At 45.4% G+C, this 17739-nt stretch overlaps 1 protein-coding gene across 2 annotated transcripts in view; it reads right to left on the reverse strand.

The window, feature by feature from the left end:
- LRP8 (LDL receptor related protein 8) overlaps positions 1-10002 on the reverse strand; it is a 178698-nt gene extending 168696 nt beyond the window's left edge. For both annotated transcript variants that reach the window (XM_071565329.1, XM_071565328.1), the window contains exons 1-2: positions 9860-10002; positions 8974-9093 (exon numbers count right to left, since the gene is read on the reverse strand). In XM_071565329.1, the coding sequence (XP_071421430.1) occupies positions 8974-9093; positions 9860-9929 (190 nt within the window). In that variant the 5' untranslated portion in view covers positions 9930-10002. The remainder of the gene's footprint in view (positions 1-8973; positions 9094-9859) is intronic.
- Positions 10003-17739: the final 7737 nt, after the last annotated feature.

A 17739-nucleotide genomic window follows, 5' to 3' on the forward strand; every position in this document is an offset into this window, starting at 1 on the left:
ACAAACGTGGGATCAGCGTAACACAACTTCAGGAACAAGGAAAGGCCTCAGTTCCAGTGGCAGGAGGAGGTGCTTTCCTTGGCCTACATCAGTCAGCACTGACATTTGTTATCAGAGGAACTGGGCCATTCCTCTCTGTTCATGAGTAGCTGTACAGATGCAGTTGGGATTCAGGATGAGAGGTCTGCAGGAACAGTTGTAAGTTTACATCTGGAATTCTTATTCTCAGTGCAAGTATATTCACTACTCCTGCTATTGCTGATTTTTACACTCTTCACTTCTCCCTGGATCACCCAGCCTAGCATCCTATCTGGATGGAATAAAGCCAGCAAATCCAGCAGGGCTCACTGATACACTACCACTCAAACCAAGCAGATGGTGGTGTAGGAGCCTCATGCAACACATCTGGAAAGATGCCTACAACCTTACTCATCTAGAGCAGCACAAATAGAAAAAGCCTGAAAAGCCACCAAAGAAATTAATCATATGAACTTTTTATGTGGAAAGCAATGATGGACAGAAAATCTCTACTGGGTAATGCTCAGGAGGACAAAGACTCGGAAATTTTAATTCACCCTTTGAAATGAAGCAAAATGTCACCTCAGTGTACATCATACTACACATTAAATCTCCAGGAAGGAAGCATGAAAAAACGAAACAAATCCAGTTTAAATAAAATATGAAGTTAAAACCTGTAATCGGAGCAGTTATCTAAATGAGGGAAACAGCAATTAAGAGTTTGCTGTCAGCTGTACACACTGGTTTCTTGAACAATTATTTTAAGTGATAAATGTGCTATAGGCTACCTGGAAAGGGAGAGAAGTCTGCAACACCATAACATTTCAAACTTAACCAAAATCAAGAGAAAATTTCCATCTATTACACACTCTCTTGCCTCTTTAAACACACTCTTTTCCCCCTTTCAATGTTTTGCAAGTAAACAAAATCATAGCCACAGAAGCTACAGAAACCAAGCTAGAACTGAAAAAAAAAAGATAAACTTACAGTAGGCAAAATTCTCACTCAGGATGGACAAGATGCTGCAGCACTAATGAATTAGGTTTAAAATTATATATCTATCTTTAAAAAGAAAAAGTAATCACAGTACAGAGAGCAGTTGCCAAAAAGAGCCCTTCTGGTTCTGCAAGTACAGGACTGTGCTCCTGCTGCCATGGAAACTGAGTCCCTCACTGCTCTGGTCCTGGTACAGTGCCACACATGCTCTCAGCTTTTAATAAATATTAATAATAAATGTAATAATACTGATGTATCAGAAAGAGAACATCTAAGAAAAAATAACTGGCAATAAGGCTCAGTTCCTACGGCTGCAGCCCAAAGGTTGCTATTGCCCTAAGCCAGCTATAAATCCTCTTCTCTCCTAGTTCCTAACACTTGCTCTTGGCATGAAGTGTGAGGTTAGACTGACTCCCATGCTTAGCTTAGACTGGAAAGAAACCGGGAAAACTGGAGTTAAAACTGCAGCCCTCCCCCTTGTCCAACAGGTCCCTGTGCAATGGCAGCAGAGTTGAGTGCACAGAGTCCGGCACTGGGGCAGGAGAGCTCAGTTCTGTTCCTGGCTCTGCTGATACTTGTACAATGAGTCACTCAGGTACAGGAGAGCTGGGACACCAGTTATCCACCTCTCCATGAGGAGACAGGCAGGGGGCTGCCAGATCTGCCTCAGCTCTGGGAAGACAAGTCATGGTCCTCGCCAGGAACAGCAGCACAGACTACCAGGGCATCATTATTACACCAAGAAATGGGACCTCTCACCATTTCTCTCAACATCAGAGATGGAGCTCACCTCCTTTAAAAACCTTCTGGCTTCTCCTGGGTTAAATCTGGCTTTTGAAAATATTTCAGTTTGGATGGGTTTAGGTTTATTTTTCAACTAGCTTACAGCATCATCATAACTTAAAGTCTAATCAGTTTTTTATCACTTGTATTTCAGGCAGAATTTTTCACAGAGCAGAAAATCTGCATTAATTTTATCACAAGGCCTTTTACCCTCTCCCCCTCCCTCATGGCTATCTAAATATTAATAATTTTAACAGGAAATAGAGAGTTAGAAAAACTACACTCAGCTTTTCCAACACTTCCTGCACATGCCCCATAAAGCAGTGAGGATTTCCCTTTGGCTGGCACCAGCTGTCAGCACTGGGAGCAGAGCACACCACAGCAGGAACATTCATTTTCTACCAAGGACGTGCTACTGCATAAAAAACAAGCAGCAACACAAATCTCCATCCCCATCACTCAAACTCAGCTTACTGATTTGTTCTCCTGGGCAAAGCAAAGGAAATAAAATTGACATCTTACAGCATTTCTAAGGCGTGTAATGACACAGAAAAGCAGAGCTGAGCGGCAACACACTTTGGGAACGCCTTTGGAATTACCAGGGAAAAGTTGCAGGTAAATGGGGGACTTGTAGAGAGGAACAGGTCAGCAGCAGGAGGACCAGGAGAACTTCACAGCAAGTCAAGTCTACCACAAATGCATCCCCAACATAACATCAGTCTCTGAGGCACATCAAAGATATGGCAGATTTGCCAGCAAATTAGAAAAGCTGGTGACATTGAAAAAGCCAGGAGAAACAAAGCTGGGTATCTGCTCTGTGGGAAACAGCTGAGGGAATCAACAATTGTCAGACATCTCCAGGCCTTACAGAGGATTTAAGGGTCCTTTAGGTGACCAATGGAATCAAGAAAACAGTATTTTTAGCACTGGCAATCTTTTTGTCTAGGTGTGTCAGATAAATGTGTTCACCAACATCTTACACTTGGTTTTTCCAGTCTCATAATTTATTCATTTGAATTAATTTCTAAACATTTTTCTGATTAATATTAAATTATCCTAAGTATTTTCCACTCTAACATCAACAAGTAAGAAATCACATCTCAAACCTGTGCTAGTCCTGGATCTGTAACAAAAGAGATCTGGTCTACACTGACCTTTCAGTGACTCACAGAATGGTTTGGGTTGGAAGGGACCTTAAAGCTCATCTCATTCAACTCCCTGCCACGGGCAGGGACACCTTCCACCAGCCCAGGTTGCTCAAAGCCCCATCCAACCTGGCCCTGAACACTTCCAGGGATGGAACATCCACCACTTCTTTGTTATCTTCATACCTCCAAATGTTCTGGATGAAGCTTGTCTGCCTTGGCTCAAAATGTAAAATATGTTTGTATCCTCTGAAGTGACAGCTCTGAGTCCTCCGAGAAAGAAACCAAATCACTGTTGGTTTTGACTGCACTTCCATAATTTCCTTCTTGAACTTACTAATTATTTTCAACCTTTCAATTCTCCTTGACCTCAGGAAAGTTTTTCAGATCACAGCTTGTTCCTGTAGCTGCATCTAGAGCAACTCATGTGCTTGTTTTCTGGAGCAGAAAGCCAAGTTCTCTTCCCTCTGTAGCCATAATGCCCCCTCTGGGTCTCCCACAAACCCCAGTCCTCTCTTTTGTCTTTTCAGTGGTTCTGTTCCAGTTCCCTCTCTCTTTCAGGAGTGATAGAAAGTCACCACCTCCTGGAAAGCAATCTGCATACAGACTGCTTAATAAATGAAACTGCATAAACTCCTCAAGAAAATGAGCCAGGAAATGGGGAAATGGAGAGGGACATGTTTCCAACATGTTCTTAAAGCTTGATTTTCTACATAAAGATTGCAGCAGGTTGCAATTACAGGGAAGATAATCCAGACCCCAAAAACATGCAAGTTAGTTTCCCAGAGCAGCTAATGGGAATTTAATGAAAAAAGGAAGAAAACTGAATAAAAACATTCCCCACGGAACATGAGAGATCAGTAAACTGGTTTTGAGCCCAGGCTGGACATGGACACAGCACAGAGCAGGACATGCAGGGAACAGGCACACAGGCAAGCAAACAAGCCCTGCCTCTTGGCACCACTTTTCCCAGCACCTCCAGTTTTGGGACAAACAAGCAAGCTGGTCACAGAATGCAGTCAAACTATCACTGACGTAATCAAGAGCATCTGACCATGCATATGTCAAGGAAACCTAAAGCTCTCCACGTGGTGACATGCACAGGCAGCTCCAGAGGCATGAGCCATCCCTCAGCACACAGGACACTGTCTCAGCACTGACCAGCAAGAAAAATTGGAGCAACAGGTAACAAGACAAAAAGTTACAGAACATGTGGCAGTTGTGATCCCAAAACCTTCAATCAGGCACACATGACACGGATGCATTTCAAAGCCACCCAGCCCATGTCTAACTCTTCACAGGATCCAGAACTCAGTTCTCAGTTGGGCTTTTTGATGTATTTTTACTGCCCACACTCCAGCTCTAGTGAAATCTGAACTGGAAAGCCAAGAGACTGTGAGGCTGCCTCCTGGGCTTTCCCACAGGCAGCAGAGTCACACTCTGCAAACCCTCCCTGCACAAAGCCAGCGGGAGAACGGGAATCCCTACTCAGGATCACAGGGATCCCTGTGATGCCATTTCCTTTCACAGGGATCCCTGTGATGCCTCAGCTACACAGTCACCTTCTGTGGCCACAAAAGGGCTGAGGCGGGAGCAGGTCTGCTGATGCCACACGTTTACCCTGAATTCTGTAATGATAGAAACAGTTTTTGAAACAGTAGCTCCCTTCAAGCTGCATCCCATACCTGAGGCAGCCTCAGTCCTGCTCAGTGTAAAATATTCCTAGGAACAGTACTCACCAGAAAGCAGCTCCACAGAGAGGATCCCAACACAAAGAGGGAAAATGGAGCTTTAAAGCACAAATAGCAATTCTGCATTTGGCTGTGTCCCCCTGCAGGCAGCTATTACAAAGCTGAAGTGTACTTGAAGCTTGTGTTTCAGTTTAGCAAACTGGTTAAGGTACTGATTTTGCAACTATACCCTTTGCCACGTTCAAGGTTTAATCAACAGTGAAACACATAAGCAGAGATCCTCCAGGCTCTTTCACCCACCCTCCGGTCCGGGTTAAGATAATGTGAACCCTCCTTGCAACAGAAAAATAAAATCCTATCAAAAAGCTCCTATTTTGTGTCAAATACATTGTGCTTGGCTGCAGTTTGCAAGTTCTTCCTAGTTTTCTGCTGGCTGCAATTAGAAGCAAGAAGAAACTTGCAAAACAGGGGGAAAGGTCTCCCAGAGCCACTCCCTCAGCAAAGCAGCTCTCTAGGATTTCCCACTCTGGGTGATGTGTCACAGCAGCAGCACCCTGGGCACAGGGACCCCCAGCCTGACCTGGCTCTGCAGCCTCCACCTCTCCCAGTCAGACAGAACAAAAGCCAGTATCCCACACCCTGAGTATCTCAGCAAGGAGTAAACTTTTGGTAAAACTCTGTGCCTCAGAAAAGGACATTTTTCCCACTATAAAAATAGCTTTGATGTTTCATAAAGTTGCTGCTATGCCATTATGGAAAAGTCTCAGTGACTGTGTATCTGCAAACATTCTCTGAAATAGGTTATAAAATCCATCTTTGTCTTTCCAAAGTTTCCCAAGAGGAAAAACGCACCTAAAAAATCATGTTCAGGACTGCCCTGGAGCCCTGTCCTCATTGTGTGGATCGTGGCAGTGCAAGTTCTGAGCTGTGACCAGATTTTTGTCTTCCCAGGCCTACGCAGCCTGACTGAGCTCACACAAATCATTTTGCAAAGAGCAGAGTAAACAGTCTTAAGACAGGTTTAAACTCTCTAATAAGTTCATGATTCCAAAGTTTAAGACTGGATTTCCCCAGGAACCCAAGCAACGTAACTTTCTGGGAGCTGAGTTTCCTTTCATTAGATGCACAGGAACATTTTAAGGAACATCTCTACTTGCTTTCTGGTTTTTTTCCCCAAAGTGTGTGTCCCCAAACTTTCTGAAAACATGAGAGCAAAAAGGCATTTCCATATTTAAGCAATCTGTTTACTCCTTTGTTTTCCTGTCCCATGTTGGGGCATCACTGGGATCAGTGCAGGCTGGGATCAGTGCAGGCTGGGATCAGTGCAGGCTGGGGGACAGGGGGATCAGGAGCAGCCCTGCTGAGGGACTCAGGGTGCTGGGGATGAGGGGCTACTCTTGACTCAGCCACGTGCACGGGCAGCCCAGAAAGCCAACCCTGTCCTGAATAAACTCAACACACCTCACAAACCAGTACTGACCCATCAGATTTGTCTAAGAGTGGAAATCGTTACTGTTTCATGCTTCAGTTCCAATGTTTGCCTGTTAACTCACACATCAGTCCCGTGGCAGGTAACTTGAGCTACCAGCCACAAAAGATTACTGAATGGAAAGCAAATTCCAAGGAGATGACACAGCTTGATTACCAAGATGTTCTCTGTAGTCCAAAACTTTCCTAAAAAAGCCAACATTATACCAGCAAATCTCGGGGATGGGAGGGAACAGGGGAGGGATGTGGAACATACAACAGGGGACACAAATATAAAACAAACAAACAAAAATTCAGTCTTGTGCAGGGATGGTTTTGAGTAGGAAGCACACAGAGTCCTGCAAAAAAAAAATCTCCTTTCAGAGAACTATTTAAGATACTCTTGGTTACTAAAATTTCCAGTGTATATAGGCCATCTACCACAAGGAATTGGTTTCATAAACCAATTCATCACACACATAAAGACAGGATGTCTTTACGTCTCTTCAACAAGGGAGGGTATCTGCAAGCAGCAATGAGCTATTACAAATGTTTTCAACCTGGGCAAAAGAATCAGCAAGTAATTACAGAGGTTACCAGGGTCCTTATCAGTACTCATTACCAGCATTTTCATTTTCCCCTCCATCACCACTCCAACATGCCAAGTTTTCCAGAAGTTTCTTCCATCACATATGTTCATGGAACAGTTTTTAAATAAATACCTGTTTATTACAGCAATTATAACAGAGGTGATATCTAGAAGCAAAAACACATTGAACATATTCTTTCACACAGTGAATAGAACTCTAAACATTCCATATGCTGAAAAGCAGTATGCATTTTCAAAATAAAACAGTGTTCTGAACAATGTAAGTGAGAAAAATGTGCGTGAGAAATGCAATTTTTGTCTTTCAGACTGCTCCAAGGAGCAACTGCAAAGTCTATATATATATGAACTAAACTCACAGTTCACCAGTAATTTATATAGTATGATCCTAATCAGTAAGAAATGCCAAGTTCTGATTAGAGTGAAGAACTCTTCCTGGTATCTCCACATCCAAAATTTTTTTTTCCTAACATCTCAAGTCACCATTCTTCCACAATCTTGCCACATTTTTTCCAGCTCCAAGCACACAACTGTAAAAACCCTCTGTAATAAAACTAAAATAGATGCAATTATCCATCTATCCATTGTAACACAGCACAGTTCACACAGAGCTGATGTACAACAGGATGTTGTTCAACACTCTCTCTTCTGACACAGGGCAAAGGAGAAGATAAAAATTCAGCCCAGATTCTGCCCACTTACTCATGCAGGGCAAGGAGCTCAGGCCACAAACCTGCTCTTCAGTGAGGAGTGTGGGGTGCAGAATCTGTTCAAGATGCTCCTCCAGTCACAATCCCAACCTCTGAGAAGCTGTTCCCAAAGTACAGCCCCCAGGTCACCTGCCCACTGAGCTTTTGTACAACAGCACACAGAGGTTTTAAACTGAAGGCTTCAAGAACACCATTATCTACCTGTTCAGAAATTCCCAGTGCTTCCACAGCTTAGTGTCTCCCTCTTGAAACTCATACACTTCAGAGGAAACAGTTATGAGTACACACGAGTCCAAGCCAGTTCTCAGTCAGCATCGACTTCCCTGAGTCTTTTGTGGTTGGAAACACTCCAAATCTAAGTTGCCTCGAAATAGTGCCATTACAATTCCTGCAAAAAGCATTTCTGTATCTCAAGCAACTAATGCTGCTAACTCTCCAGGTCATAAACTTAGGCATCTATAAAGTCTATCAAGTTCTCTGAATGCAAGAGCACCAGAAATAAATGTTGTTTTATATTATAACCAGATGCTCTCAGTGAACAGAAGTTTGAGAATTCCCGCTCTCCGTAATCTACTTAGACTTCACCCCTGAACAGCACCTGACACAGATTTACAGGTGAAGCTGTTGACAGGACAGTCACATACAGAAAAACAAATAAACAGTAGTTTTTCTTTCCTTGATACGTTCACTGGGTCTATGAGCTTGGAATAGTTCATTCAGTGAATTATAACCTGATGCACATTCAGCATCTCTTATCCTACAGAGATAATTCAAGAGATGTGGTACCTGCTGAGATATTTGCTTAAAGCTCCAAATTATAGATACTTCTCTTCAAGATTTAGGCTCCATAATTTCTTTTACAGATGCTTTTTACACTCCATGGCTGAGACAAATTCTCCTAGACTGTCAAACAACGTAACAATCAGGTAATAACAGCACAGCCCTGTGAACTATGCAAAGTTTACGGGCTTCCACTCACACACACCTGGGCCACACCACCGGAGAAGGCAAGAGTGCCACCTTCTCAGCACTGAAAGTACAGATCTTCCTCTCTCTTCTCTGCACTACCTGGCAATCACTGTTATGTTGCTGACACTGCCAAGCCAAGCAGTGCCACTTGTTCATCTCCCTTCTCATCATGACCACAAACACATTTAAACGCAAAACTCAAACGCCACATCCTGCAGGATGCTTATGGATAAGCAGCGTTTCACACGAATCTCTCTCCCTGGCCCCGAGCACGTCCTTCCCCGGGGTTAAACATGCCCGACTCCCCGCGGACACAGACTGCGCCTCAGACACTCAGAGCAGGGATGCTGCAGGGGGCGAGGGGTCGGGCAGGGCTCGGCCAGGTGGTCGGTGCCGCTCGGGGTGTCCCGGCCGGGGAGCGGGGCCGCTGCCCCGGGCGCGTCACGGATCTGCTGCCGCCGGCAGCCAATGGGCGCCGGAGCCGCGCACGGCGCCACTTCATTCATTCATTCATAAAAAGAGGCGCAGCGCAGCTGGGAAGCGCTGGGAATCGCGCCCTTCCCGGCCCCCCGGGCACCAACACTCACGGCAATCCGCCTCGTCGCTGTTATCCGAGCAGTCGTCGTCCTCGTCGCATTTCCAGATGGCGGGGATGCACCGCTCGTTCCGGCACTGGAACTGGTCCTCCTCGCACTCCTTGACGGCGCCTGCGAGACACGGGGCCGCGCCTGGGTCAGCGGTGCGCGCTCCCACGGCCAGGCGGCGGGGGCATCCCGGGAGCATCCCGAGGGAATCCCGGGGCCGGCCGGCCCGGCCGCGCTCAGCCCGGGCAGGGCTCCGGGAGCCGCCGCCGGCCCAGGGCGGGGACTGGGCTCGGTCAGGGGCTCCGCGGGAGCACGGCGGCGATCCCGGAGCTGCTTTGTGCGGGGATAAAAGGGGCCATTCCTCTGCATTCTCGCATTGTTTTAAAGGCAGAGGGAAAAGGAGCCTGGGAATAGAAGATGGTTAAAATCGAAATACAACAGACAAAGAAAAATTATAAAGCGCGGCGATGCTGGGACTTTCTGCGCATCCCTTTGGGGGCAACACGCACCGATGCCTGGGGGCGCGGGGGTATCGGGCACCGGCGCTGTCCCGGGAAAAGGGACCTGACCCAACTCAAGTTGAGGGCGGGGGTGGAACGGAGCAAATCTGCTTTGCAGGCTCAGTGCCGCGCTGCTCTGATGAGGCACAAATCCCCTCTGAAAGGGATTAGAGGTGGCAGCTCCTGTCACCAGCGGTCGAGCTGTATTCGCCCGCCGAAGAGCTCGCCCGGCCCCCGCAGGTCCCAAACCCCGCGCAGGGCACCGCGGCCAGCGGGTACCCGCGGCCGCACTCCCGCGGTGCCCGCACCGGCAGGACGCTCGCCCCGCTGCCCGGCAGCGCCGCGGAGCCCAGCGCCGAGGGAGAGCGGCCGGGCCGCGCCGGACCCACCTTTGCCGAGGTGCATCTTGAGGAGCAGCAGCTGGAGGAGCAGCAGCCGGGTGAGCGCGGGCCGGCACATGGTGCTCGCTCCCTCCCTCGGTGGCAGCGCGTCCTGTGCGGGGTGCGCGCAGCCGGCGCGCCGCTCGCTGCCCGCCCCGTGCCGACTGCGGCCGGCACCGCCCCCGCCCCCGCCCCGCCGCGCCGTGCCGTGCGGTGACGCGCCCCGCTGGGCGGGACCGCTCCGATCCGATCCGCTCGGCACGGCCACCGGCAGCCCGCACCCCGCACGGGGGAGCGCCGGAGCGGCCGCGGCCGCCGGCATGGCACAGCACCCGCTGGGATGCTACAGTGTCCATTGGGATGGCACAGCACCCTCCGGGATGGCACAGCGCCCGCCGGGATAGCACAGCACCCGCCGGGATGCTACAGCACCCGCCGGGATGGCACAGCACCCGTAGGGATGCTACAGTGTCCACCGGGATGGCACAGCACCCGCCGGGATGGCACAGCACCCGTAGGGATGCTACAGTGTCCACCGGGATGGCACAGCACCCGCCGGGATGCTACAGCACCCGCCGGAATGGCACAGTGCCCGCCGGGATGCTACAGCACCGACCGGGATGCTACAGTGCCCACTGGGATGGCACAGCACCCGGGGGTATGGCACAGCACCCACCGGGATGCCACAGCACACGTCCCCAGGGCACATCTCCCCGGAGCTCCCTCTGGGACAGACAGGTCTGTGCCCAGCTGGACCACGCTGGGTTTGGCCCTCAGGTTCTGAGCATCCCTCCGTGGGCTCTGTTGCAGTGACAGCCTCATTCGTGGTCTTAATTTTATGAAGCCAATTAAACACATGGACTCTTTTAAATGGCCTCAAGTCAGAAATTGCGTGCTCTCCTCATTACTTCAGATCTCCCACTGAGGGATTTCATTATGGCCATACCCATGTGGTCATCTCCATTTAATTGTATTAAAATGAGTGAAATGAGTATGAAATTTGCTAAAGGTGGGCACCTCCCCTGGCAGGAAGTGCTCACCCCTTCTCCTGCCCAAGCACCTGCAGTCTGATCAGTAACTACAAATGTTTTACAAGCTATCAGGGCCTGTGTTTATCACTCCACTTGCACAGTGCTGATGAGAAAGCAGTTCACCATCTTTAATTAACACCACAGCCCTGTTCATACAGTCAGGATTAGCAATATTTCAGTAATCATATTATGAAAAGATATTTTTCAGGAGTAACTTGAATCTAACATCACAACATCATTAACATGATGATTATATGTGGAGTGTTATTTAAAAATCAAATAAAAAATCAGGCACTAATTTTACATAAACCAATGTGATAAAGATTTTCAGTTTCACAGCCTGAAATGCCATTGGCTGCAGAACTGGGCTGCCATTTAAAAATGCACCTGTGTCTTTAACAAAAATTTTGCAAGTCATTAGTCAGCAGTGTCACTAATGCGTTTGAATCATGTGAAGAGGAGAAGAGCTAATCATTGAGCTATTTCACTAGCAGCTCATAGAGTATTAACAATTTATTCAAGCCTTTTTGGACAATTTTTTAGCATGAGAAATGAAGTGCATGTTTGTGTTGGCTGCATCAATGTGATAGATTAAAATAATTGCTTAAAGCAAATGAGGTATTTATAACACATCAGGTCAAATTTCCCTTTCTTACATGTGCCAAAACACAGATTCATAAAGCTACTATAATTCCTGGCATCATTCTTCCCTTTCCTAAATTAGTTTATTAGTTCAAATTGGAAGTAGCTCCAAAGACAGTAATGAAGCTCTTTGGTATGAAACAGGTGTGAGTGTGCAGAGCATCAGTCACAGCAGTGATCTGTTATGATTCCTACCAGAATTTTGTTTCATTAAAACCCCCAAACAAGCAGGTAGTTTGGTGTGAATGCCTCTGTCAGAAAACAACACTGATGAGACTTTTTTGAGTGAGCTGCTCTGGTGATACCCGACCAAGAGCAATCTCAGGGCCTTCACTGCCCAGCCACCGTAAGGGCTACTGGTAGCCTAGTACCATCTTGTGGACATACGTGTCTCCAAGGAACTGCAGGAGGAAACCAGAGGTGCTAAAGAGGAAATAAATTGGGCAGGCTAAACCATTTGATATGAAAGAGAAGTAAAACCTAATGTTATCCATTATGTTCCAATAGTTAAGGCCATTAATTTACCTCCCAAGGTGTGTCTCCTCCAAGAGCTCACCTCTTGAGTTAGAACCTGGAACAGGTGCTTCTTTTATCCAGACTAGAAATCTGTAAAGCAACAGCACAGACATACATTTGGGCAAACAGTGAGTCTCCAACAGCTAAAACATTACAATTAGTAACCATCATATACAAATACACTTTGATGTGCTGCATTTGCCAGCTGGCAACTGAGTTTGCTTATGGATTTGTTCCACGTAATCCAGTCTGTCTCCTGATGTCCAGAGTGGTCATGGCAGGTGAGACCAGGGGTCTGCAGCTCATTCTGACCCACATGCAGGTGTGCTCCCCTTTGAACAACAAACTAACACAGATCAGCTACCCACTAACATTGAACATCTAAACATTGAAATGGTATTTCTGAACAGTTCCATCAGCTACCTCTGTGTTTTTTGTCATCCGTATGATATATTTTACAAATTAAAGATGGATTTTTTTTTCTAACACAGAACCCAGATCTTTTTTCCATATTTAGGTTTTTCAACAATTGGTCACTAAGATCCATATATATCTCATGTCAGGCACACCTTATACATCAGAGAATTCTCTTTAGTGTCATGATGAATCACTGACACCCCAGACACTGTATTTTCTGCAAGTTTGTGTTAGTACCAGGTTCTTCTGTTGTTTATTCACCCAGGTGTGCATCTGCACACCCCCCTGATCCCAGATTGGGAAGTGAAGAATATTATTTTCATTTTAAAATAAAACTCTCTTGCCAAAACTACTGTGAGTTTTCACAATACATAGTATTGTATATTACGCTGAAAAATAAAATTCATTTTCTGCTGCTTCTACTAAGTGAGGCACAAAACAACCCACAAATGCAGCAGAGCATAAATGCAGATTCATTTCTGATTAGGACTGGCCCTGCAGATTCTTACACAGCTCCTGGGTTTTACCTGCTGTGTTCAAAATTACTAACTTCTCACAACCTTCCTTCCTACTTTTGCAATTACCAAACCTACTTTGTTTAATTCTGTTTTAAAATGTTTTACTTGCTGTTTTTATCTGTTAAGATCCTTTTTAATCTTTTGTTTTGGATGAGTTTCTTCAAAATCTGCCCATTTTAAACTGCACAGAAAAGTTTCTTTTACTTCCTCTCTTTTCATTGTCCTTAGACTAATTTCCAGATTTCCTGTACTAATTTCCTTATATAGTTTCACTCTTGTCCATGTGCCTATGGAGTGTTCCCTAATCCATGCATTTGATTGCTGTCACTGTAGCATCAACGTTAATTAATATTTTATCCTCTAGGTTGGTGTCCATCCCCCTCTGCCTCTTTGTAAGGGCACTTTAATGACAGGTAATATTTTCATTTGCACAAATCCTCTTTTGCTTATATGAAAGCAAGTTAGGGCTCTAATTCTTTAGGGGTTTTTTTTCCATTCATATTTTTATTTGTATCTGACTAAATGCTGCCTCTTTGATCTCCTTTTTCTATGCTTTTATTTTTGGAACTTTCTTTGTTTAAAAATGCTTTGTTCAATGTCTTCTATAAGCTCTTTTGTTTCTTAGATTAATTTTATTCTCTTTTAACTTCAACTGCTTTACAGAGAACTCCAATCCACTAAGTCAGCTGTTTGCTGTTTTGCTTTTCATGTTTCTCATTTAAATCCATGCTTGGATACACCTTTTCACATTTTAGGGACTTTTCACAGCCATCAGGACTTTCCTTTTGCTTGTTTCATGTCTAAAAGTCCAATTTAACCCCCTTAACATGCTACAAGTCTTCTAATGATGTCCTTATTTTCAGTTAGTTTATGGCCTAGTAAGGAAAGGACATCACACAACCACATTTAAATCAAACTACAAACCCCATCAGTTTATAACCAAAACCAAGCCAGAATCTCTCACTTCTACAGCCATGAATATTCTCTGTCCTAAAACTCAGAGAGAAAAGGTCCCCCCAAACAAGGGAAGAGGAGGGAGGGAAAAAAACCCCAAACCCCAAAGTAGCAAGCTTCTTATATTATACAAAAGAAAGACAATTAAAAACAGAATATGAGATAGATATATAGATATATAGATATATAGATATATAAAAATGTGAGGGAAAAAACAAACTAACAATAGCTACCCAACGAAACAATACAGATTCCAACGACCCAAACCCCACAAAACCTCCCAAAAACTCTTCCAGAGGAAACTCCCAGCAAGAGAGGAGAAAAATTAACAAGAAAATGTTCAAATGTTCCTCTCCCTGGATAACCCAGCGAGGATGGCGGCAAGGCCTGATCTCGGCAGGGCAGGGCAGGGCAGGGCGGCCTCACAGGCTGAGGCAAAGACCAAAAGAGACAGAAGCTCCACCTCCCCCTCTTTTTATACCTCTTGATGATGTCAGATGATATGAAACATCTCTTCGGTTGCTGAAGTCAGGTGATGCCTGTCCCTTCTGATCCATGTCACATCCTCTGGGCCTGCTGAACTGAGGCCTGGCTGAGGCCTGGCTGGAACTAAAGCCAAAACCACCACACCAGGTGTGAGACTCAGTTTAGTGACCAAAGTTTCCACTGAGATGTAAAACCCACAGTCAGTAACTGCATCTACACATGGAGAGACAACAGTCAGTCCCTCACAGCCATGGATTCTGGTCTTCAAAGCAATTCTGACTTACAATCACTCTCTTGAATTTTGTACTTATATAACTGGTTATATATAAACAGGTTAGTCCACTTTAGCTCCCATATCCTGGCCTTTCTCAGCAAACCAAGTGAAGCATCACCCAGTGCCACACAGCAGTACTCTGGCCATGGAAAAGCAGATCCCTGGGAATGTGGCCATGGAAACGCAGTTCCCTGGGAATGTGGCCATGGAAAAGCAGATCCCTGGGAATCTGGCTGCCTGAGAAGTGCTGTGTTACTCACGAGACATTTCCAATATGGCATCAAATCCATCTCCTTGCACGTCTGGCTCCTGCTCCTGCCTCTCTGTAGTGGCTCTGCCAATAGAGAAGGGGAATGGTCAGAGGTGCTTTGATGCCCACTGGTGAAGTTTTTATTCAGCAGGAAGGAGTTAACACAGAAGGCTTCTCCTGTCTTTCCCACCCCAATACTGAACACCCTCCCAGAGCAGCATCCCCAGGTAGTGGATCCTCAAGTGCAACCAAACCCACCACCACAACAGGGACCTTTCCCATTAATTTTAATGAGTGTAAGAATGAAGGGACTGAGAAGGAAAGAAAGTGAGGATTAGGTGGCTGGCAAGAACTTTTGCATGCCAGAGGAGCACAGCTATAGACTCATCTACTCTCTGTTGTTGTACAGTGACTAATCACTGTGAAAGCCAACAAAAATGCAGACTTGAGGCCACAGTTGGTAACATGTACAGTGGGATTTTTTCAAGATGTTTCACTTCAAACTATTCATCCTATTACTGCTAACAAAGGAATCATGAACTGGAGCAAAACTGAAGCTGACAGTGCCTCGTGTAACTCTACAGTGACCACATAGCAATGCTGGAAAGAGCAGATTAGTACCACAGGCTGCTGTTTGCTCTGTGCTCCCAAAGGGCTTACACACAAACAGGGACCAGGAGCAGCACCAAGCCTGCATTAGATTTTTTTTTCCTTCTTAAAAATCCTGTTAGCTTGATGCTTGCCCTGTTTTTCTCCCACAGTTTATTTGTTTAGGCTCCCGTGCTGCAAAGTGGTCTGTTGTGTGTGGATGGCAAAGCACAGGCAAGGTCTGGTTCTATGAGGTGCAAAATTCCCTCAGCTCCCAGCAGCCCTCTGGAAAGCTCTAAGCATCTTGAAGGCTCAAAGACAAATTATTTTAGCATTAATTACAACATCAATGAGAAAATAATACCCAAATGGGAATTTAGGATGGTGCCTGCATGGAATGTTCCTCATTATTTTGGTATGGATTTCTAATGACAGCACAGCACTTTAAAACCCATCTTGCTTTCAAGCTCTTGCTGGATCTATTGGTTTTGTGCTAAAGTGGCAGGCACAGACTAAGTCTTCCAATTTGTAAATTCTTATAGCTGCTTGATGTCTTTCTTTGTGAAGGAGTATGAACCCAACCTTTGTTTTCCTTTTTAAAATTAAAACTCATGAAAACAAATTTTTCAAGGTCAAATTCTGAATATTTTTTCTTGTTTTCTCTTCCAATTTAGTAGCCTGTCTTTAATAATTTTTGAGCTATCCTATTAGGTATTGCCATCTCATCACTTTCAATTCTTAAATGACAAGAGAATGAACAGAGTTTTGAGCATAACCAAAACATTTGAGCTTGGTCAGAGTGGAATTACTTGTTTTTCAAAGTGGGTACAAATGAAATTAGTTTCTAAAATCCTCTCCAAAAGAGCAAGGGAGAGGGGGGGAAAAGGGAAACACCAGGAGATCTTTTTTCCTGGAGTAAAAATAATCCAATTATCATCTTGCAAATGCAGGCTTGATGTTTAAATATCTCCTCACATTGCACATTGTTTTGGTTAGTCAATGATAAAATTCTCCTGGGTGCCTCAAAGTGTGGCTTCACCAGAGATACATTAGTCTCACAAATGAGGCCTTATTCACACACATTTGAGAAGAGTCAGTGTAACTGAATTGTAAAAACTAGTTTTGTTGAAGTTGAGAAACCCTTTCTCACCAATTTTGGGCAGAGCTCACGCCATGTGTGCAATCCATACCTGTGTGAGTTAGACACATACCCACTCCCAGAGCTACAGTTGTTCTAAACAAAGTTTCAGAAAATATGTCCTTTCAGAGTTCCTGCCTGTTAGACCATGTTGGAACAACAGCCATTGATGGATCAACCCCTCTGGCATTTTGTCATATCACATAAAGCATCTGGTGATAGATGCACTTCAGAATAACATGTCCTAGAGGCACAGTTCTAGAAGCACCAAACAGCTTTCCCCACTCTTTCCAGTACACCCTTCAGAATGTTGCCCATTCCCAATCCTTCCTTCAAAAGCAAAGGGTTTTCTCAGGCCCACAGCTGTCAAGTTCTAACCAAGATGGATCAAGCCAGAGATGATAGAAGTATAGAGATACTTGTACTCTAAACCAGCCTAAACCAGCTCCCAGAAATTCAGCTTGCTGCACTTCTGGTGCTTCAGTCCTGCCTTCTCCTATGTCTCTGGTGAAGCACAGCATGGATGCATTTCTGGGTCCACTCAGCTCCTGCCACACTTGCACAGTTTGAGCTTTCACAAGGACTTTACACAGCACTTGGACAAAGCACTTTAATTTTTTCTTATGAGGCTCCTGCTATCGTCTCAAAGAGACCTGGTCTACCTTTCATTCCCACTTTAGAAAAACAAGTCCAAACTAACCTCAGAGCTCCTGTTTGCTTTTTTTTTAAATAACTTTTCTGTTGCAATGTAGCCTGTGCCAGTGTCGGATTGCTGGGCACTTGTTGCTCACTGGCTGGTGGTGATAGTTGTGAGGAAGCCCAAGATGCCCAGGAGGACAGAAGGACAACACCAGGCTAATAAAAGGTGCTGAAGGAGAGCCCTGAAAGGCTACAGGCAACAGGTCACAGCTCTGGACAGCTGGAAATTCCCCTGGAAAATTATATATCCCATGGCCAGGTCAGGTTAAGGCAGCTGGTTTAGAGGGCTGGGACCCAAACCATGGGCACACTCACCTGCTGAGGGCACAGCCCTCAAAGAATAACATGGGCTCCCAAAGATCATGACAAGTTCATG

Source organism: Pithys albifrons, chromosome 10 (genome assembly GCF_047495875.1).
Source record: "Pithys albifrons albifrons isolate INPA30051 chromosome 10, PitAlb_v1, whole genome shotgun sequence".
NCBI classification, from domain to species: Eukaryota; Metazoa; Chordata; class Aves; order Passeriformes; family Thamnophilidae; genus Pithys; species Pithys albifrons.